The sequence below is a fragment of the Lampetra fluviatilis genome, chromosome 16 (assembly GCF_964198595.1).
Source record: "Lampetra fluviatilis chromosome 16, kcLamFluv1.1, whole genome shotgun sequence".
In the NCBI taxonomy this organism is placed as follows: Eukaryota; Metazoa; Chordata; class Hyperoartia; order Petromyzontiformes; family Petromyzontidae; genus Lampetra; species Lampetra fluviatilis.
This window is the reverse complement of record NC_136290.1, coordinates 12,241,284-12,264,385: the sequence shown is the minus strand read 5'-3', so window position 1 is coordinate 12,264,385 and position 23,102 is coordinate 12,241,284. Positions and strand designations below refer to the sequence as shown.

General features: G+C 47.8%; 1 protein-coding gene across 1 annotated transcript in view; it reads right to left on the bottom strand.

The window, feature by feature from the left end:
* Positions 1-23,102, bottom strand: part of LOC144936550 (lysoplasmalogenase TMEM86B-like) — a 41,283-nt gene that overhangs the window by 7,852 nt on the left and 10,329 nt on the right. Inside the window, exon 2 of the mRNA XM_078863742.1 lies at positions 4,772-4,958. Within this exon, the coding sequence (XP_078719868.1) occupies positions 4,772-4,958 (187 nt within the window). The remainder of the gene's footprint in view (positions 1-4,771; positions 4,959-23,102) is intronic.

The following is a 23,102-nucleotide window of genomic DNA, read 5'->3' as shown; positions in this document are numbered from 1 at the left end:
ATAATAAAAAAATGGCAAAAAGCCCTCCGAGTGGATATTTGGAGGGGAGTGGAAATCTGTCGAGATTTCCATGCGCTCACAAATGGACGTGTGATACATCACATTTAAGCCTGCCCGAGTTGGTTTGGGGATATATTTCAAGACGATATTCGTTATCACCGCCCTTATTAACGCATTACATTCTACATTCGAGATGTCTGATTTTTCCTTCGTGCAATGGCCAGGAGACGATGTACAGTACTTGTAATCCAGAGGTCGCAGATTCGAGTCGATTTCCCGGCACAGCAGATTCTACATTGCGGGGAAGTTTTATAAATCCACCCCTCCATTGCTGGCTGTAAACATGGTGAGATTTGTCACGCCCAAAGATCGCGCGGTGCTTGATAGTTTAAGCCGAATAAAACTCTACACATTCGTCAATAGCACTGACATTAAGAGAAAGCATATACAGTATAACCAGCGATGTTGAGGTCAACGAGCCTTCTTTCTAGCACATGAACATACGTCGAAGAGATAGACTTAATAAGGGCCGGAGACTAGCTTAACACCATGGGGCCTGATGAGAATCCTATTTTTAAAAATAATTGATGACAAGTTTTTAATTGGCTATAATAGTAGTAGCTATTGCCTACCGTGTACAAGTTAAATTTAGATTACAATCTAATCTGGATTGTATTCTAACTTTAACTTTTATATTCTAACTTTGACTGTAAATGAGTTTTTAACAATTATTAAATATTGCTTGCAGAGTGCATTGTGGGAACGTTTGTTGTTGTGGGTGCAATCCTGGGCCCAATTAACCACCATTTTACTAAAATGAAATGAATGAAATTGCCTGCCATGCATTTCTGAGGCAGAGATACAACGTCGCGTATAACTATGAAAGTAAAATAAATAAAATAATACTCCAACCTGGTTTAAGGTTTGTCTCAGACTGAATAATTAAGTTTTGTTTTCAGTGAAGGTGAGGCATTAATTCAGTCCTGCCTGAATGGTATTCAGGTTGAATAATTATAGACGGTGTTCTGTCCTTTTTCTGGCTTAATTTCCACCAGAGATCAAGGCAAGGGCATGCACCGACATGTCTCTAAAATTAGCTGACAGAAGATGTTCGGTATTTTTTAAAGCTGAAATCACGAGGTCCATTAGTTGGACTTGACAGCGGTTTGCTACCACCCTAAATGTCTACTTCTACTCCCCCCCCTGCAAAGAAAAAAACATTGAATTCACTTCCTTTCCCACAACCATCCCACCACCACCATCTTCCACACCCACTAACAACACCACCACCAGCATCCTGACCACCCGCTCCTCCACACCCACCACATACCACCGCCACTGCGACCACCAGAACTTTGCACACCCACCACACGTGGGGCTTTATTGTAGCAGCCAAGTAATATAAACTAAAACGCGTGTTCATTCTAAATGTGGCGAAAAATCCAACCGAAACACCACGGAGAAAAAGAGAGAAAACACGCGGATTCTAGATATACAGCGGGCATCGTTAGGGTCCGGGATCGAAACCCACGACCTCCTGCATAGCAGGCGAGGGAGATAACATCTCGCCAAATTAAATGGCGTTGATACACGTGTCAGGAAAGAGGGGGTACCCATGCGAGAAACTCACGTGTGCGGGGGGGTGGGGGCAGCGGGCAACACTCCATCCCACACAGATGGAACAGGTGGAGATTAGTCCACATTTTGCTGTACCACCTTCTCCTGGCACGCCAGGCTTCGGGACTTTGAAGCCCACTGGAAAGGGGTTTCACAATATTTGCTCCATGCAGTCTCAGAGGAGCTGTTGCAGTTTCTCAATTGTCTATTATTTCTAAATATTTTGCTTGTTGCTGCTGCTTCTGATTATGATAGTTATGATATAAACATGAGTGCTCCTCCGGTCGCAATCATAACATGAGCTGGTTGTTTGCGTTTCTAACATCCCGGAGTGACTCATACAGTACACGAGAATAAGAGAGGGCCTCATCAAGAAGGCTGTTAAAAACGTGAGTATTCTGGTAAACATAAAAGGCAAGGATGCGAGATATGTCCAGTTTAAAATGATTAAACATCCGAATTGAAGGATGACTAATTCAGTAGGCTTGATGGTGCACGCTTGTGATCCATCCACATAGGGACCTGGACACAGGGACACGGGGACACTAGACAGTATTATTGGCCTATCAAGACGAGCGCGACTGCCTCTCTCCTGGCTAAACGGTGGCAGCCCTCGGGTTGAACCTCCTTAGTATCTGAATAGGAGACTCCCCGGGAAAATTAAGAGAGTTTTAGGCTTGGACTGATTGATGCACGTGGGAATGCGGTGCAGAAATAGATTCTTGAATCAATCTGTTCAGACATTTGAAAGTGTTTTTGCCATCGCATGCGTGCCGGGTATGTATGGGAACTCTTCTTTGTCACGCACGAAGCCGGTCAGTCCCTTTCAAGATGCCCCCAAGATGAACTGGATGAGGCAGTGATGACACCGACTGATAAGCCAGCGCAACACGTGACAAAGACGGTAGAAAGCAGGCACAAGAGTGGAGAGAAGCAGAGTGTTTATCTATCCTGGAGGAATTCGATGAGCCCTGAAGCTATTTTTCACAGATGTCCCAGTAGGGGTGGGTCGGAAAGTGAGATCTGATAGCTGAGGCATCCGTGGCACCAGTGTTCAAGTTGTCAATTTCCAGCAGAGGGATGACTAAAAAGGTTTTTACTCACCCACACTGATCATCGTGGTGAAGTATGGTGAAGATTATCCCGATGGCCAACAAGTATGTGAGGTGAACTTCGTCCAATGATCGATTGACAAGTGACTGAAAATAACGATACAGTAACTGCTACAGGTGAAAGCGCAATGAATGTAATCACATCGGCGGCTGAATGCCTGACAAAGTTATTGTAATTCTATTCAGAATTGATATGGCCTGATTAGCAAGAGTACAAAAAAAGAAGAGCTGAACACATAACCGGTGATCTTGCCCGAATTTATTATATGAATTTAGAAGTCCAGTACTGTAATGATGATAATGCATTTCACCTTCAGATAGCTCGCTAAGTCTCAAGACCCTTTGACAGGAGGGTTCTGCCACATTGGGATGTTTGGCCAATCCCAATTACGATAATGTGTCTTCTTGTGGGAGAACCCCTCCCCCCCCGCCCCGCCAACGTATAACAGCGGGTAACACTTTAAGCTCCGCACAGATAGATTCAAGAATCCACCCGGCCACCTCGCAGTCAGCCCCAACACTACAGCGCCTGCTATTCTACAGCAGTCCTACCATTCAAGTACTCAACTAAACTTTCTATTTTTTATTTTACCAGGTAAGGCCCACTGAGCTATATAAAACTATTTTTCACAAACGACATGCCCACCACAAAAGTGGCTTAGCACCGGGGGGCCCTGAAGAAAATACATGCAGCCACGGGGAGAGATACACCACAAACCCCAAATATACACGCTTTGGGGTTGGGATCGAACCCATGAACTCCTCTATACCGGGCGAGGGGAGTTAACATCTCGCCACCGCGGCGCCCTAAAGTATTGTACTAACCAGGCTCGACCCTGGTTTTATAATCACACCCCCACCCACCCGTGGATTCCAAGTGAAAGAGCACTCCTCAGGAGGTAAAAATAACATAACAATTAAAATCCCCGGAATTTGTTCCCATCAAATCTGACCCTGAGTCGTATCCCCCTGACTGCTTCGGCTAAAAGACAGATGATGGTTTGTTCAATAAAGGGCAGTACTATTATTATTATGACATTGCCTGCATTCCTGATGTGTGGGCGCGACGCTTGGTATACAGGCGGTCATGGGTTCAATCCAGACCATGCCTGCAGTATATGTGGAGTTTGCATGTCTCTCTCCGCGTGGTCGCGTGGATTTTTCTCTGAGTCCTCTGGTTTTTCCCTCCACATTGAGAATCAACGTCATGCGTTTTTTGGCTGCGACGTTGAGCTATCATTTGTGGCCAGGTCGTTTCTGAAAAAGAGCTATGTAGCTCAGTGGGCCTTACCTGGTAAAGTAAAAATAGTTTAGTTTAGACTTAGCAGAACCACATCATTGCGTTAGCCCCCTGTCGTGTTATCATATACGTACATGTTTTAAAATGAATGACCATTCAATGTACTCCCCTTTGATGAGGATGGACTTATTGAATTGTCACCGTTGAATTTCAACGAGTATACGTTTTTTTCCCCCAAAAGTACGTGAGCAAGCACGGTGTTTTCGCAAGCCGATGGAATTCGTTTGTAAAACATAGGTCTGGGCAAATGGGTTCTATATAGAACGTGTGGGCAGATTTATAAGCGAGTAGGCAGGCTGGCATATAGGTGAATAAGTAGGCAGATATTTGGGTAGGCCAATGGGTATACACATATGTGTGCAGAAGAGTAGGCATGTAGAAAGGTTGACGGGCAGGTAGACATACAGGCAGTTTTATAGGTATCAGATAGATAGGTCAGTAGGTATATTAAAAGCTATGTATGTGGGTCAGTAGGTAGATGAATATGCAGGCTGGCAGACAGGTATGCAGATAGACAGGTGGGTATGACAGGCGGCTGGGTATTTCAAAGTTAAAAGCGAAAGTTACAAATTTATCACGCACGCAATTTCCTTAGATCACTTAGAGGCTCGGGAAACCCACAGACGAGCGGGAAGCGAGCCAGAACCGGCACCAACAATTGCTCAAGGTGGGTGGGGCAGGTGTGTGGGTAGGTCAGTAGGTAGATGGACGGGGGGGGGGGGCGTGTGGGCGTCTCGCTGACCCACGACGGAGGCGGCGAGTCCGAGGGCGACGCAGCGTCCCCCCGCGGGGCCCCCGCGTTGCCGGGCGAAGGGGATGAGCGCCAGCACGGGGAGACACTTGAGCAGGCAGCGCCACGCCACCAGGGGATCGTCCGGGAAGCCCCAGCCGAAGCGGACGACCAGGGACACGACGCAGGCGATCAGCCACTGACGGAACACAAACACACACACAAAGACAAAGATCCCCCGTGTAGCCTTAAAGGACCGTTGGGGCAAATGCCGTGAGCGAGCACCTATGAAGGCTGGCACGGCACACAAGGTGGGGGGGTCGCCAGCACCACGCCCGGTCGCGTTTGTCTCCCGAGTGGCGGTGTTAACACACCGCACCAGGTAGGAATTTGAGGCTGGGTCGACCTAGCGGAGGTCCAGGACCAGTTCAGATAATCGTCACTGGTGTTGCCCATGAGCGGGAATCGAACTCAGGTGGCTGGATTTGTAGCGCAGCGGGCTAACCGCTACACTACCGCTCCCCACACATACACGCACGCACGCGTGCACACACACACACACATATACACACACACACACGCGCGCGTACACACACACACACACGCGCGTACACACACACGCACGCGCACACACACACATACACACACATACACACACACACGCACGCGCACACACACACACGTACACACACACACGCACATATACACACACACACACGCGCGTACACACACACACACCAAGCGGTGCGCGTGCACGTGAGGAAAAGCAGCGCTTCCACGAGATTTTCGAGCCGTTGCCCACGTGGTGTCAGGAATTGTTGAATGTTTGTATTTGTTGTTTGCCACGGTTCGCTCTGCGTTGCTTGGAAGATTGTTGGGGAACTCCTCGCGCGACTGACGGGAGCTCTTCATCAGTCACTGAAATATGCACGTGCGTTGAACTTATTTCACAACGTACGTAGCCAACCGTGCTAATCGGAGGTGTGGGGGAAGGACAACAAACTAATCACTAAAAGCAGTTTTAAGAAATTAGTTTTCAATCTAGATGTAAACGTGCATAGCTCCAGTGGCTTCCTCATGTCGGAAGGAAGATCGTTCCAGACGGCCGCAGAAGCATGCATCCGAAAGCGCGCGATGCGATTACAATCTTCGTCCTTCACTTTATGAAGAAGCTCGACACGCAGTACCAACCGGAACACATGGGATGTTTCATTTCTCAGTCACGTCAAGTCAATTATCTTTTTCTGTAATTTTGGCACGGTTCTGCCACTAAAAGCACCATCACTTCAATACACAACATAACAGTAGAAAATTCTAAGCAATGAGAATATAATATTGTTTACAAACCATCTACAGTTTTTTTTAAATATCAAAACATAAAAGCGAGTTGTGGCTGTGAGTTAGTTGTTGTCAATACATTTGTGTATACTTATTTCTTTTAGTGACTTGCCTACCTTTCCTATAATTTGCACTCTGGACATCTGTGAAAAGAGCTTCATAGCTCATCGTATTTTTTAACATTGTGACTCATCGCGGTCAATCTCCCCCCTCCCTGGGCCCCCCACCCGCCATCTGCACCCCCACAACCATCAATAGTTCCTGAATAAGGCTGTTGTCGTCCCTATCTCTGAGGTCACCATGAAAATACATTTCAGTAAATGTGACCAACTGACCAGCAGCAGTGACCCCAGGGATGAACAACTGTGGACCGGTTTCATTCTCATTAGGACTCATCAGCACAGAATAATCACCAGTGCTCACTGCTGCAAAGTCTAAACTAAACTTTTTTTTTACCAGGGAAGGCCCACTGAGCTATATAGCTTTTTTTCAGAAGCGACCTGGCCATAAATGATAGCTCAACGAAGTGGTTTAGCACGTGGCCATTCATAGCAGCCACAGGCACTAAACGCGTGGAGGGAGGAACAGGAGGACCCGAAGAAAAATCCACGCGCTCACGGGGAGAGAGACATGCAAACTCAAAATATACAGGCGCCAGGATTGGGATTGACCCCACAACCTGCATACCAGGCGAGGTAGTTAACATCTGGCCACCATGGCGCCTCTGGAAGACAAGCATCGGAGCATCACATCTACTGTGCAATGTTGTGATGCAGTTCAATGCAGAACAATAGTGCGCTGGTGAGGTCGGCCAAAAGAGACGTCGGTCAACGTGGGGGAAAGCTCAATGGAGGGACAAATAAATCGTACCCCACTTTGAGAAAGCATCGCTGTGACAACACACATGGAAAAATACAACAAAGGTGGAGTTGCCAAATTGTTAGATTTTGGAGGACAGAAGTGAACGCTACTAGTGAACGAGATACGAGTAATAGCCATACCCCTAAATCGCCAACCATGCACTAAAAATACTCTGGACTCTCACCACACTACCCAACCAAACACGAACCCGACATTTAAACGTATCAGTCCAACAGACCCCGGTACTAAACTCTAACCCTAATCCTAACCACTGCCCAACACTAGCCCTACCCGTAATCATAACTAAGCCTAACAAAACTAGCCAACAGCACACCAGTACGTACTAGCCTCTGCCCTAACGACAGAGGCTAGTGATTTCCCTACCTTCTGACTCTCTGTAGGCCTTATCCGTGTGGCATGTCACCCAGCCCAACTTTCATTGTTTGCTTATCCTCGGCTTGGGTTTTTTTTTTACCAGGGCCTACAATTTGAAGTGATGTTTTGTGGAGCTCTTATTGAGAGAAAAAAGCCACGTGGGAAAAGAGGGAAAACACGAGAGTTGGAAAGTTGTGTTGAAACAGTCGGGACTTGACCAACTGTTTGCTATTGCCACTGGGTCAACAAAGCAGGGTTTTTTTTATCACCATGTGTTACCCAAGGTCAATTTAACATCCCCTTTGCGGACGAAATACGTCCTTCTCATATGTCTCTGTACGTAACAAATATATTGCTAGTGGGTGGGTGTTTTTTTTACACGTTTTTTATTTCCTTCCCAGCAGCAGTGGTTCGATAACAAACAAACTCTGGACCGATTTCCAAATTCAGTGCCTCATGAGAATCGTCAGGCCGGGTTGTTATAAAGCACTGCTGGTGAATGTGAACTAGCGTGTCATAGGGCAAGGTCCCTCAATCTCTCTCTTATTAATGGGTCGTTACTAAACTAAATGGGAAACTTTCAAAAACGTAACGCAATATAATCCGCAGTAGCGTTGCAGAGCATGATGACGGTATTATGTTGCGTGCAGTATACAATTGAAAGTCCACACGAGGCGGTTTTTGGCTTAAGGGATTGATTGAAAATGCCAAAGATCACCCGTGTAGCCTTAACAGACTTGAGGGGCAAGTGCTGTTTAGCGAGTACCTATGAAAGCCGACACGGCACACGAAGGGGTGGGTGGCCAGCACCTCCCCAACGGCGATGTTTACACTGCACCAGGTACTCATTTGAGGCTGAGTCGACCCAGGAGGCCACTGACGTGAACCTGGGCCGGGAATCTAACTTGGGTCGCTTGGTCAGCAGCGCAGTGCGGTAACCACTGCATCAATCATCTCACGGCACACACTCACACACCCCTGGCGATCCACACAGACTATCGGGCAACTGCATGCGACATGCACATTTCACCCATAATGCAGGTTTTCTGGGTTTGATCGCGTAAATATAAATGTGTCATTAAACCCGCCACCACCCGACACAGCAAATTCGTAAGGTTTCTCACGTAAACAGAACGTGCCAATTCGTTACTAGTACAGCACACTGGTGTGTTGGAGAGCAAATCCACAACATTTACAATCTGGGTACGACGTTTTGCCAATTATTACAATCTGGCTGTGGCCTGATGATGCTGATTGTAATTACTGGCAAAACGTCGTACCCAGATTGTAAATGTTGTGTCACGTCCGACGTTTCACTCGACGTGACACGGGGTGGGTTGGGGAGGTTCACACGGGAATTTGATATTTTCGCGAGAACTCCAGGAGCTGTTTGGGAAGCCTCTTTAATTCTCGAACTCAGCTCCTGGAGAAGTCACCAGCACGTGGAGCGAAACGGTCAGGCCTCATTAGAGAGCATGGCTCGGTTAAACCCGAACACACATCGCTAGTGCTCGCTCTACAGGCACAGAGGAGAAAACTGTGGCACATTAGGAATTGATCACTCTTTTAATTATATCCTTGTGCAGCAAGGGAGTAAAGTGTGGTTCTGTGAAGGTCCTGATGTGCTGTGCAGTGCATCAATGCATGTGTGTACAGCAGCATGTGATGACTGAGTTGGGCCTGAAGGTGGCTGGCAGGGTTAATGAATAACCGCACGTGTAAACCAGCCACGTGGTTAATGGCGTCTCGGAAGATTTGCTGCGTGTAACACGCGCTGTTGCATTTTACAGAGTGACGGTGCGGTTCTTCACAAGATTGATATTAACTACAATAAATAAATGTGCTTGCCCTCGATTTGGAGCACCTGCCACGTCCTTCATTTCGAGTGTGCAACAAAACACTACACTGTGGTACAGGGCAATATTATAAACACACCTAAACCATTTTTTATTTTTATTTTACCAGGTAAGGCCCACTGAGCTATGTAGCTCTTTTGTCAGAAGCAACGTGGCCATCACAAATGATAGCCCAACAAAGCGGCTTGTCACGTGGAAATGGATAGCAGCCAAATACTCTAAACGCACGTTGACTCTAAATGTGGAGAGAGAGAGAGAGATCACGCAAACTACAAATATAAAGCAGGCATCAGGGTCGGGATCGAACTCACGACCTCATGTATACTAGGCAAGGTAGTTAACATCTCGCCACCGTGACCCCTCCATTAATTAATGCAGCGTTGTATAAACTGTGGCACTCATACAGTACAAGCAATGGGAGGAAAGAATGTAAGAGAGAGAGAGCGCTTTTTGCTGACGGTTGATGGAGGGACGCATTCCACCCCTGATTACGAACACGTGTCTCCGAGACATCCGGAGGGGTCACGACTTTCACAAACACAACACCCACCAGCATTTGGTTGAAGCGAGCCTTACTTTACCGATGAGACACACTTAAATGTTGCAACTGGTCCAGAGTATGTTTTGCTTGCGTTGAACCAATAATGCTGGCCGAAAAACTTCTACTCCCCAGAAGGCCGTGATGGCCGATGGGATGTGAAAATAAAAAATGCTCTTCTTTTTTTGCGTGGAGAGGAGGGATATTGTTTGCGTATTTTTTGTTTCTCACAAACCAGTGGCTCGCTGAACCTCTGGCGATAATGTGCACATGTACAGCGCTTGTATTCATCCACTACTGGATGAGGGCCTCCCCATGCCGTGCGGATAGTGGGGGGTTATTCGACTGTACAGCAACTCCACCACGCTCCGAGTGTATGGGTCGGAGAGCTGGAATTGTAAGCAATTCAAAGAGCTGTTGTCATTTGAGCAACCTTGTGTGAGACGGATGTTAAGAGGTTTTTTTTGTTGTTGTGGCAAGACAGGATATAGGCAATGCGTGAGACCGAAAGGGGACGTGGCATATGACGAGTGTTGTAGATACCGTCAGTCTAGAAAGGTTGCGGTGAGAATTGCACAAGCGTAGGCTAGATTAAGACCGGTTTCCTGAGGACAGCCATTGGACTGGTCTGCACAAGCCTCCCAAGCAAGGGGAAGACGTCAGCCAAGTTAGTGCGATACTCGTCGAGTGTTAAGGCAGATCTTGGACGTCCCATGTCGACTGTGCTCGCAGCGGCTGCAGCTGTGGGTTCTGGCAGAAAGTCGAAAGCGTCAAAGACTTTGGCCATAACACGCAACTTGATAAACACATCTTCTTGGTTCTTTCGGTAAAGTCACGTAGAAGGGAAGTAATAAAATAATAAAAATAAAACATAATAAAATGAAATAATTCTCACGACGTTTCGGCTACAACGCAAGCAGCCGTCTTCAGGTGAAGAATGAGACACTACCAAGCTAGGAGCTTATATATAAACTGGGTTGGAGGTGGAAGAGCGCCTTAACAAAAAGAATGTGCATATGAAGAGGAATTTAGCATATTCATGGAAAAATGCGTAGGAGGTGGGCGGGGGGGGTTTCAAAGTCATATTATGCCCATGCATTATGCAGGATCAACAGCACCAAGGGGGGGTGTTAATCAGAATTGCCTTCACAAGTGCTGCTGTATGGGTAAGCCAGCTGGACTTTAACAAAGCAACGAGGAAATAACCCCATGGGTTTTTGATGTAGTTGTATGCAGAAAATGGTATTAAGATCATATAAGGATAGGGCAGGCAATTTGCAAGTTGATAACATAATGCGGGAGAAAATCGTTGAAGATTTTATGGCAAACCAGGTTATAATGGGAAGGTGCAGAGTGGACGAGGGCAGGTTATGATGGGTCAACCTAAAGCCAGATGCGGGGGGAGATGAGATTGAAAAAGCAGACCTTAACGGCCAGATGTCAACTTTGCAACAAATGTAAGCTCAAGCAGAAGGAAGGCATGGTGATGTGTTGTGCCATTAACGTCTTGACAGCGTGTGCATGTGTAAAATATAAAAGAAGTTCACTTATTTGTAACCCTTCATCTTAACTTGTTCATAGCCATTCTGTGGCAATTATTTTATCCTCAAGATACCAAGTTTCAGGGAGGCTCGATCGAGACACAAGGTGAGTTGGCACCATCTCCCGCCCCCCGCCCCCCCAAGGCGAAACATAGCATATAAAAATGAATGTTTAAAAAAACTTTATTTTTATGATAGAATATAGTATTGTCATCAGTATGACATAAGTATACCAAGTTTGCAGTCGATACCATATTGGGAAGTGCAAATTGAGTTACAAGATTTGAGGATACTACAACAACAACAACAGACAGAGTTAAATAAAAGCGTGTAATAAAAAAAATCATCATGCCCTGAGCCTGCCCTGCCGGTAAATGATGAGCACATTCGGAGATTGTGAGTGCGTCCCTTGGGTTGTGTTAGAAGCCAAATGTGGGTGACTTAGTTGGCTTTTCATGGTTTGAGGATTGCGAAGCATTTGACACCACCACCGCATGTGTCCACACAAGTGTTTGCTGTTTCGGAAAATTCAGACGTGAAAATACAAAGACAAAGATCCCTCCCGTGTAGCCTTAGGCTGTAGGAGCAAAGTGCCGTTAGCGAGCACCTATGAAGGCCGGCACGGCACACGAGGGGGTAGGTGGCCAGCACTATGCCCGGCTGCCTTTGTCTCCCCAGTAGCGATGTCGCCACACCGCACCAGGTACTGATTTGAGGCTGAATCGACCTAGGGGGGAGGCGCAGGACCAGTTCAGATAATCTCCACTGGTGTTGAACGTGAGCGGGAATCAAACTCGGGTGACCGGGTTCGTAGCGCAGTGCTCTAACCAGCATCGCTACCAACCCCCACCGCCACGGCTTCTGGCAAACTACACACACACACGCACAGCAACACACATATGCATACCACACATTCCCGACACAGAAGTGCATTTCGTAAATAAGTTGTGTGCAATATGTTGTTGAAAAATTGCGCCCACACACGCGAGCATAGATTAACTGATGCAATTGTGGAGATTACATTAACCTCACGACTCGTTGCATTACACGGGGGCACACGCAACGCAGATTTGCAGGCCATCTGAAAAATGTCACACCCACGCACGAAAACACTTTGCAAATACATTTCAGTTGATATCCCTCGGGTCTATCCGGAACAATTCCTTCTGTTTCACCTCCTGTGCTGCTGCTACTTTGGAAATAATACAAGAGCGCACAGAGAATCGTTTTATACGACGAAACGCCAATTATAATGCACGATAAGAAATGCTGCCACGGTGTAATGGTTTCCACGCTGGACTTTCAACCAAGAGATTGTGCCGGGTTTTATTCGATATCCTGGCGTGGCAGGTAAACAATGGGAATGTATTTTTACGATGACCCCCTCCCCCCCAAATCCCTCTGCCCCCGCCGTTAACAGCATCTGCCCACTCAGCAGTATAGATGGGAACACCACCGTTAGTTGCTCGGCAGGTCACGTGTGGTAGGGTAAAGTGTGGGTACGTCAACGTCCTACAACACGTCTGGCTAGCATGGAAGAGTAGGCCAAGCACCTTCTAAAGGGGGCTGTCTGTGCCTCCCTCTAGTGCAGTGCCTTCTGTCAGCATGGCATGAAGCCAGATGGTGATGAGACTGTAAAGGGAACGCGTCGACAATGTACCAAGTAGAAGGCCACAGCCTATATTGTAGTGGTTGGTGGTGATAATACTTGAATGTCAGGTGTCAGCTCTGACAATGCTAGAGCAAGGCCCACGGGGTCACTGGCGGTCCCCTAGTGGCCCTTAGTACGGCCCCTGATGTCCGAACCCCGACAATACACAGAGAGTGAAAACAACCCCATCGTGCTGTCAAACCCAATGGTTTGAAATGTGTGGCGGCCATCACACTGGTGATGGCATATAGGCCAAAGTGGCCACCCTCTTAAAATTAGTGAAGAACACTGCCAGATTTAGCAACACACAAATATGTACATTGCATGTACAAGAGCTCTCACTCAGCCTGATGCAGACCACACTATCAAAACAACTGCACGTGTGGCCATTTTGTCGATTTGGCTCACCAAGCCAAAAAAACCACGATAATTGTGAACAAGCAACAGGCAGCAGTGCAATAAATACAAAACTGTAAACCAGTTTATACCCTAAATTTCGATTTAAAGCTTTCGTGACTGCAGGGATTCATCTTCTTGGTTCTTTCGGTAAAGTCACGTAGAAGGGAAGTAATAGAATAATAAAAATAAAACATAATAAAATAATTCTCACGACGTTTCGGCCACAACGCAAGCAGCCGTCTTCAGGTGGAGAACAGGTCTGTCAAGTAGACAGAGTCTGAATGGCACGCTCCAGGTTTGGAGCGACTATTTATGCTGGGATGGAGGGGCATAAATAGTCGCTCCAAGCCTGGAGCGTGCCATTCAGACTCTGTCTACTTGACAGACCTGTTCTCCACCTGAAGACGGCTGCTTGCGTTGTGGCCGAAACGTCGTGAGAATTATTTTATTATGTTTTATTTTTATTATTTTATTATTTCCCTTCTACGTGACTTTACCGAAAGAACCAAGAAGACAGTTTATACCCTTATTAGGGCTTATCAGTTCAGTAATCAATGTTTTCTGTTGCTGCATGCCTATGGGATCCTCATAATGCATGGAAAGGAATGTAACCTTTGACCCTATATGGATCCATTTTGCATTTTCATAATGGCAACAAAAGCCATCCCAACAGAAAAAAATGTCGTGCGTTATTAATTCTATTTGTTTTTCAGCCCGCACTAATTACATATTTTATTTGCGATTAGATGTTTTTTCTCATCACTTTTACGGAATTCAATCGTTTGCGGAATCAAGCAGAACGCTTATAGTGTTGTGGTATTAACCACATTTAAGGAAGTCGGACGTTTAAATTATTAAAATAAAAATGCAGTACATTTGGTATTCGCGCTTATCGTATGCAGTGCAAGATGGCGATAAGAAATTCCAGCCACGTTGCTCAGCGGGCATAGTGAGCGGCGATGGGAAAGTTGCGAGTTCAAATCCTCGGTCGGTTGTTTGGTTAACTCGTCCCATCATCATCCTTCTGGGGGTAGGGGGGGGGGTCGCTAAAATGAGCAGCACTTTGTGGGGAAGTCAACAGTGTTTGTCTTGTGGATAAACTCGTCCCCACAATATGAATGCGGAATTCCTGCCACTGACTCGGGGCTGTAAATTGGAAGTGAGCATTGCCTCGATGCCACGAGGCCACACTACATTTTAACGTCGCCCTCATTACACACAAAGTGCTTGCCACAAATCAACCACGAGAGCTCGCTGGTGATCTCGTCAAGGAACTTAAACCAGCAGTACGCGAACTTTGGTCATCCGCGCAGCGGCTTTTGGCTGGCCATTGTACAAAGACGGTTGACTGCATTGCGTGCTTCTGGATGCGCTTCTGCGGCCGTCTGAAACGCTTTAACCTTCTGATATTCGGAAGCAGCTGGAGTTATGCACTTTTACAAAAAAAATATATATTCTCATTATTTATAATTTTCTACTGTTATGTTGTGTATTGAAGTGATGGCGCTTTTAGTGGCAGAATCGTGCCAACATTGAAGGAAAATATAATTGACGTGACTAAGAAAGGAAACATCCCATGTTTTCCGGTTGGTACTGCGTGTCGAGCTTCTTCATAAAGTGAAGGACGAAGTTCTAGATTTGAAGCTTTCGTGACTGCAAGGATTCATATTCTTGGGTTTTTTTCGGTAAAGTCACGTAGGTAAAAAATAAAAAAATTGTTTTTATAAAAGTAAAATAAAAATCACGACGTTTCGGAGGCAACACAAGCTTCCGTCTTCAGGTAAAACCAGGTGGATCCTGAAGACGGAACGGAAGCTTGTGTTGCCTCCGAAACGTCGTAAAAAATTTAAACTAAAATTAATAAAAGTAAAATAAAAATCACGACGTTTCGGAGGCAACACAAGCTTCCGTCTTCAGGTTCCACCTGGTTCCACCTAGTTTAAATTTTTTACCTACGTGACTTTACCGAAAAAACCCAAAAATATGAATGACGAAGATTGTTATCGCATCGCGCACTTTCGGATGCGTGCTTCTGCCGTCGTCTGGAACGATCTTCCTTCCGATACAAAACAAAGGAAGCCACTGGAGTTATGCACGTTTAAACCTAAGTTGAAAACGACTTTATTTAGAACTGCTTTTTGTGATTAGTTATTGTTTTATCCTTCCCCAGCACCTCCGTTGAGCGTGGTTGGTCACGTATGGTGCGAAAAAAGTTCAAAATACATACACAATCATTTGAGCAGGAAATCACTTAGACTATTTTCGGAAAAGATTTTCGAATCGGACTATGCTGGCCAGAGGCGTGACTCGTAGAGTAATGGTCAGCTCGTCCGGTGGCCGCAATCATCGGCATTGACCACAGTGATGAATTGACCTCAGCCATTCTCTGCTGCTTGTTCCCGTCTCTCAATCAAAGGCCATTTAGTAACTCATCACAAGGAGCTGCTGTGGCTCGCGATGGCAGAGAAGAAGTCCTTTGCAGATTCAAAACAAAGACAGCCTTCACCTCACGCTCCCCCGATCGGGTACAGCACTGAGGATCGCATCTCAGTTCAAACTCACAGCCCACGCACGCCATTTATGGACGGCCCCTGATTCATACCAAATGCACTCTAATTTGCGTGCGTGTGGAGCGGTGGCGCAGTGGTTAGCGCGCGCAACGCGATGCACCCATCTACGTTGAACTTCTTTCGCACACCGCACGTAGCCGACCGTGCTAATCGCGAGTTTAAGAACCTTGGGCACGGCTAACATCGGTGGACAGAAAATATCCGAACCAGACCCAGTTCCCTTCCCCGCCAGCCGGACTTGTCCAACCCGGACTGACCAACGCGCATGAGGGTCGCACACATCCCGTCGAACAAAGGAAACGTTCGTCCAGCGGTAGATTTGACACATGCGCATTCATTTGCACAAATTACACCGGCATGTGCTTTTGCCAGCCTCGGTGTCACTCAAAGCACGCATCTCTCTCCGTGCGTTTTTTGTTGTTGTTATTTTCAACTCTGAACGTTTCAGCGCTTTTTTCTTTCGCTGTTCCATTCATGTGCGCCGAGTGCCCGGTGCCTCTGATACACCTACCTCGTTGCGGGGCCACGTAATATAAATGGGGGGTTGGGGGGGGGGCAAAGATTTCCAACAGCGCTCCACCCTGCTCTCGTTTCGGCTCGCTATTTCATGGATTCTACTGTATTTGATTTCGATCGAATTGTGGATCCTGCGCATGACGCCGCGAGATGCCGATCGAGAGCACGCATGCTCGTCGACGCCCCCATGCAAACACACGTGCTGCTTGTATGCGGTACTCTGTTTGCTACTTACATGAAATCCCATCGCTGGACGCGCACTCTGAGGTCAACGTACATACCTAATGCACTCGTCAACATCATCGTTAGCCGTGAGCTATCCACTGCTGGATGAAAGCCTCTCAAAGGCGCATCCATTTTTTCTCGGTCTCGCGATGCAGCAATCTTGCCCCAACCACGTGATCTAATTTAATCGTTCCGTCTCCGCGCAGGGCCACTCGCACAAGCGTCGGCTCCTTCGGCTGCCCGCTCTGCTGTCAGTCCCGACGACCGGGAATCATCCCTTACCGCGACGTGCCCTGTCCAAGCCCACTTACTATTCTTGAATATGGCCAATATGAATATGGCCAATACTACAACAACGACCGCCGCTCGTCACTCAGTGGCGGTGACGGCACCACGACGCTCGTGCCAGGCTAGGTGCACTTCGAGGCCGTGTGAAGGGTCGAGGGCTCGCTAGCAGGAGACCACGGAACAGAGCCGGGTGTTACGGGTTGACTGAGATGACTGCCAGATGCACCAGCTGGGCTCCCCACTATGCCAACTTGTTGCGTTTTAGCCACCCACGCTCAAGGCGTTGTTGTGAGCGTCACTCCTCCGTTGTTGCTGGAGAGTGACTACCTCCAACTGGCCAGTAGCGTCCTTCACGAGCCTCCTCCACAAAGAGGCCGATATTGACACCGCTGTTACCAATCATCAACTATAATCAGCTCCACGCCCTTCTGTACCATATCAGTCCATCTCTTCTCGAGCCCGTACCGCGTCTGTAAAGCATCCTGTGTCCGGCCAAAAAGCCGCTGCTTGGGCATACAGTGGCTGGGCATGCGGGCTACATAACCTAGCCAAGCTACCTACCTACACATACACAAACATTACCAGCCTTGTTACTAACACTTCCTTATACATCACAGAGTTGCTGACCAGTGGTGCAGTGGCGAGTGTACTGCGCTATGAATTCAGTGACCTGAGTTTAATTCTCGGTCACGGCTAACATAAGTGGTGAGTGATAACTGAACGAGTCCTGGACGGGCTCCCTTCACCAAAACGGTGAAACCACGGGTTTGAACCCGGACCAGATTCAACTCTGATCGTCACATCTGTCGGAGTCACGAGATTTTAACTGTCGCGCCTAGTATACAGGAGGCCATGGGTTCAATCCTGACCCTGACGCCTGCGGTATATTTGCAGTTTGCATGTTCTCTCCGTGATCGTGTGTATTTTTATCTGAGTCCTCCGGGTTTTTTCCTCCACATTTAAAAACACGCATTTAGATTATTTGACCGCGATAAATCCTCACATGATGAGCCACTTCGTTGAGCTATCATTTGTGGCCAGGTCGCTTCCGAAAAAGAGTTACATAGCTCAGTGGGCCTTACCTGGTAAAATAAAAACAATTGTTAATTGATTAAATAGAGTATTAGTTACTAACGCTGCAAACTTGGTGAGATGCCAACAGCTGTTGTGTTTTTTTGCTTTCTTCTAAAGACAGACTGACAGCGGTCATAGGAATGTAGAATTTACGACATTGGCTTAGGATTGTGGAATTTCCCCCAACGGAGAGGAGTGGCCACGCCAACGTTTTTTCTGAGCAAGTGGAAGCTGTGTGCGGTCCTCGGCAGGAAATATAAGCAAGAAGAAGGCACAGTGGAGGCACAGGGATGGGTGGGGGTCAACATTGGAATGCACTCGCACGTGTATAGGACCTTGAGCCACGGGGGTCGGTGGGTACCACTTAGGGTGGAAAATACCACCAGCGTCCACTATTGGGCAGAGTCCACCATGAACAGCGCGCGACGCTCGCACTGCGTATCCGCTTGAACACCGTGCCATCGGTCCAACCGAACAAAAACATCAATCGCCAGAAATATTTATTTATAGATGTATGCACTTAGAAAATGAACCCGGCCTGGGCCTCCCATTCACGGTTACGCGCCCTTCCAGCGCCGCAAATCACGGTCACGTAACGCCCATGGCGGGGGAGGCGGACTGGGGGGCTTCATTCGCCCAGCAGTGGATTGACAATGCGGTTTGTGTGCGTACAAACGCACATGCGTGGGCTGTAATGCAGCACTGCAGAGGCAGGGTGGATCTCACACACAATGGGGCGATCCGGTTTCCTCTCATGTTGAAACGATCATGAATTGACTGATAACGCCTTAATACAGAGCGGACTTCAAATACCGTGAAGCGCATTTCCAAGGTGACATTATCATTGCGATTGTTCACGTTGTATGCGTGCTCTTAAGCAATGTATCGTATATGTCTTGGCATGACACAATCCGTCTCTAAATAGCGCGCCCAAAAACCTTCCGCTCCGGGAAATCCAACCCCGTTTCCTTCCAAAGGAAATGTAGTTATTATTGATATTATTATTCCATGCATGTGCAGAACATTAAGAAGGCTGATGCAATTGATTTGACACAGCGCACTCCGCGAAATAGATTCACTCACAGTGAGTGCTCCATTAGGCATGCGGCCTGGGGCCCCACTGATCGATACATAGCGGGAGGGGGTGGGTGAGTCGTTTAAGAAGCAGGGGTTTGGGTTTGGGCAGTTGTTCGCTTTGTCCCTCACATTACGCTTCGTGGGTGCATGTAAATAATTAATTGCTTATCTTAATTGTAAACTACTGAAAATTCATAAAAGGTGTCCAGTTTGGGGGGGGGGGGGTGCTTGCCCCCCCGTGCCTCCCCTCGACTCCCAGACTGCGCCCATGACATTGGCTCTTGCTGGCTGGTACTTGAGATGCGAATGTGGAGATGCGTCCCCAGTACGCTTCCTGAGAACGACGGCAAAAGCATTGTTGAGGCGAACGCCCCTTTCCGTTTGCCCTGGCCCCACCGTATCTTGGGAACAGTCGATTGGCACCGCGCGTTGCGAGGCAAAGCCGCGGTGTCGCTGTCCATCGTAAAAAAAAACGCTCGCTCAAATACTCAGAATATGTATTTGATACTGGAGGAATCCCATGAGATGTAAGCGCTTTTTTTCCAGACGTTAAGTAGGAGCGGGTCACCGCGTTGCTACAACAAACGATGCAAAAATACGATATGAGTGCAACGTATGGGAAAGGTAAACAAATCACTTCAACACGTTTCTACAAGTAAAACTAAAAAAATTCTACCTACGTGACTTTACCGAAAGACCCAAAGAGTATGGATTCCGGCAGTCACGAAAGCTTCAAATCAAGATTGAAGTAAAACTAAACTGATTTATTTGATCTTATCAGGTAAAGCCCACTGAGCTATTAGCTTCTTTTCCAGAATCGATTTGGCCACAAAATGATAGCTCAACGAAGTGGCTTATCAGCCTGCCAATAGCCGCACGTGCCCTGTACATCTCAGTGTACTGGACTAATGACTCGCGCTTCCTGACGTTCTCATGGCGATGCGAGCTCTCCAGATGTCTTCACGCCGCGAGCTGTTCGGCACCATTTCCGACGTTTCTCTCCACGTGTTCGGAGCTACCGTCGGGAATTCAATTGCTCCCCAAAAGAAGTTCCCAAAGATGCTCACACAGCACGTGGAGCAAAAACGTCGGACCTAATTGCAGACCACCACGCTGTGTAGCTCCAGGTAACAACTGCACAGACCTATGTAGTGAACTTCATCATTCCATGGGAACCTCATTTGCCAGTAAAAAATATGATAATTGGTTGTATGCACTGTCCTTGAAGTTGATTGGTCCACACCCGAGACAGCTTTCCTTAGAGCCTAGTCTCACATGGTGTTGGACCAGATGACGCCAAAAGGTGCACAACTCAAGGAAAACTTCATCATTGCCATCAGCAATGGTTCATCAACTGCTGGATGAAAGTCTCCCCCAAGCTGTCGCCATCCCTCGTGGCTTTGTGACGCAACAGCTCCGTCGCGCTCCCGCACGTGCGCGGATCTCATCGCTGTTGGCTCGCCGTCGAACAAAGGCGGCGGTCACCGCGTCGCGTGGCGCTTTCAGGCGCTCTCCTGGGGCCGTCTGGAACGCTCTTCCTTCCGATATTAGGAAGCCACTGAAGCTATGCACTTTTAAATCATCTCGATTGCAAACGCATTGCTTAAGAACTGCGTTTTGAGTTCAGTTTGTTGTCCTTCCCCCGTACCTCCGATAAGCATGGTTGGCTACGTACGGTGCGAAAGAAGTTCAACATACATACATTTGATGTCACCAAGCGGTGTGTATTATTTAATTCACGTGTGCCTTTCAGTCTCTCGGTGTGACTCCCAGTACGTACCTAACGATACACGGATGCACAATGAACACTGCCTCGAAGTTGGCCCGCATCAACTCAAGAGATGCGTGCGGTGCATTGTGAAGCATCCTGCTCAAGCCCGCTCGCATTCATTGGAACGTTTGCGACCGTCCCGAGGAAGGCATGAGTCATTTCGAGGAAGTGCCAACTTGTTGACATAAAATACGAAACAACGATTGCCGGTCGTTGTGTAGAATATAAGTAACAATAAACAATACACACCCCGTTCCATATCTGTCTGCCCACAAAGACAAATTGAATTATTTTACACAACGGCCTTCTAGCAGGGCATCATTTCAGCAGCATTGGTTCGATACGAGCAAACTGTGGGCTGGTTTCAACACCCACCGATGTCTCATTGGTCGAATCAGCGCTTGCTTAAACCGATGCTGGCGAACTGTCAGACGTGCTATGAAGAAGGACAATTGCCAAAAAACATCACCGATTTTATCTTTATATATCCATTCAAAGGCGGTGTTATTGACGAATGGGTTGGGTTTATTTGCGTAAATTGTGTAGCAACGCCCATGCAGTACAGCTTAACCAAAACAATTTGGCAGATGTTACGGGCAGGCACCCGCTCTGTTCGCCATGGGTCCTAATTCGATGCAACAGCAGAAAATGGAATCTTCTGCAACGGAGTAGCAGGGGGCGGGGGGGCTCTTTTCACCCTCTCCTCGTATTTGTAATGAAGGCAGAGAGGAAGAGAGGCTGGAGGTGGAAGCGTGGTGGGTGGGGGGTGGGTGGGGGGATAAACACGCGAAGCAAATCGTGGATCAGGAAATGGGGGAGGGGAGGGTACTGCCACGTACTTTGTTTGGGGAGTTGCACTCTGCCTTCTCTCTTTCGCGTGACATTTAAAGTGCAGTTTAAACAACGCGTGGGCTTTCCGCGACCAATATTGTTCGTGATAAAAAAAACTAAAATCCTGGCAAATCGCCTGATGAAGGCTCGTTGTTGTCGTCGTCACCGGCGAAGCGTCACACTACTGTAAATGTTGCGGGTATACTCTCCAACACACGGGTGTGCGCAAGTCGAAACTAAATGTCACGTTTTGTTTACGTGGCAAACCTCACCAATTGGCTGTGTCGGATGGTGATGGGTTAACGGTTTATCTAACCCCCCCCCCCCCAAAAAAAAAACCTTTAAGATTTTAAAGTGCAATTGGCACAACTGCTGCATGTCGAGTCTGGTGATCGAGAATCGTGTGTATATAATGGACAGTGCTCGATTATGAGATGAACAGATATGCATTCATTTCGCCACGTTCACCAAAGCACCGCTCAATCATTTCCCTTCACAGCGGCGGCGTTGTACGCGGACCGTGACGTTGAGCAGCTCGTGATGCGAAACGTCGGACATCGTGCCGAACAAACGCGCGGCACAACCAAAAAAAAAGAAAACACACCAGAGAGAGAGAGAGCTAGGGGGGAGGAAGGGAATGATGATGATGATTGCTGCTAGGGAATGGGCAGATCGCAACGACCTCTGACCTTCCAACACAAAGACATTCCTGTCCAGAGTGAGCAACGATGTGCAGCACGTGCACACAAAGATCCCCCTTGTAGCCTCAACAGACTGTAGGGGCAAGTGCTGTTAGCGAGCACCTATGGAAGCCGGGACGGTACACGAGGGGGTGGGTGGCCCCAGCACCACGCCCGACCGCCTTTGTCTCCCCAGTGGCGAAGTTTGCACACCGCACCAGGTACTCATTTGAGGCTGAGTCGACCTAGGGGAGAGGCCCAGGACCAGTTCAGACAATCGTCACTGGTGTTGGCCGTGAGCGGGAATCGAGCCCTGGTCGCCGGGTTCATAGCGCAGCGCGCTGACCGCCACACTACACACACCACACACACTACACACGCCACACACACACACTACACACACCACACACACCAACAACAACAACACAACAACCGCCATTCGCCACTAAGTGGCGGTGACGTCACCACGACACACACTACACACACCACACACACTCGCACACACTAACAGCTGGGTTCACATTCCGGCGAAATTGGCCAAGCAGTCGCCCTGGCGTTTGGCACTCAGGCTTGTGGGGAGGGGTGAGCGAAACGATGCATCCAGTGCACACGCAGAGGCCTCGTTGTCAACGCGTTGCTGGATGAGGGCCTCCCCGCGGCGTGTGCGATGTGAGAGGCTTTGCGGTTTGTTGTTTGGATCGTTGGTTGCTGATCTCTCTGGATCCCGGCGGGGTATGCATCACAACTATCAG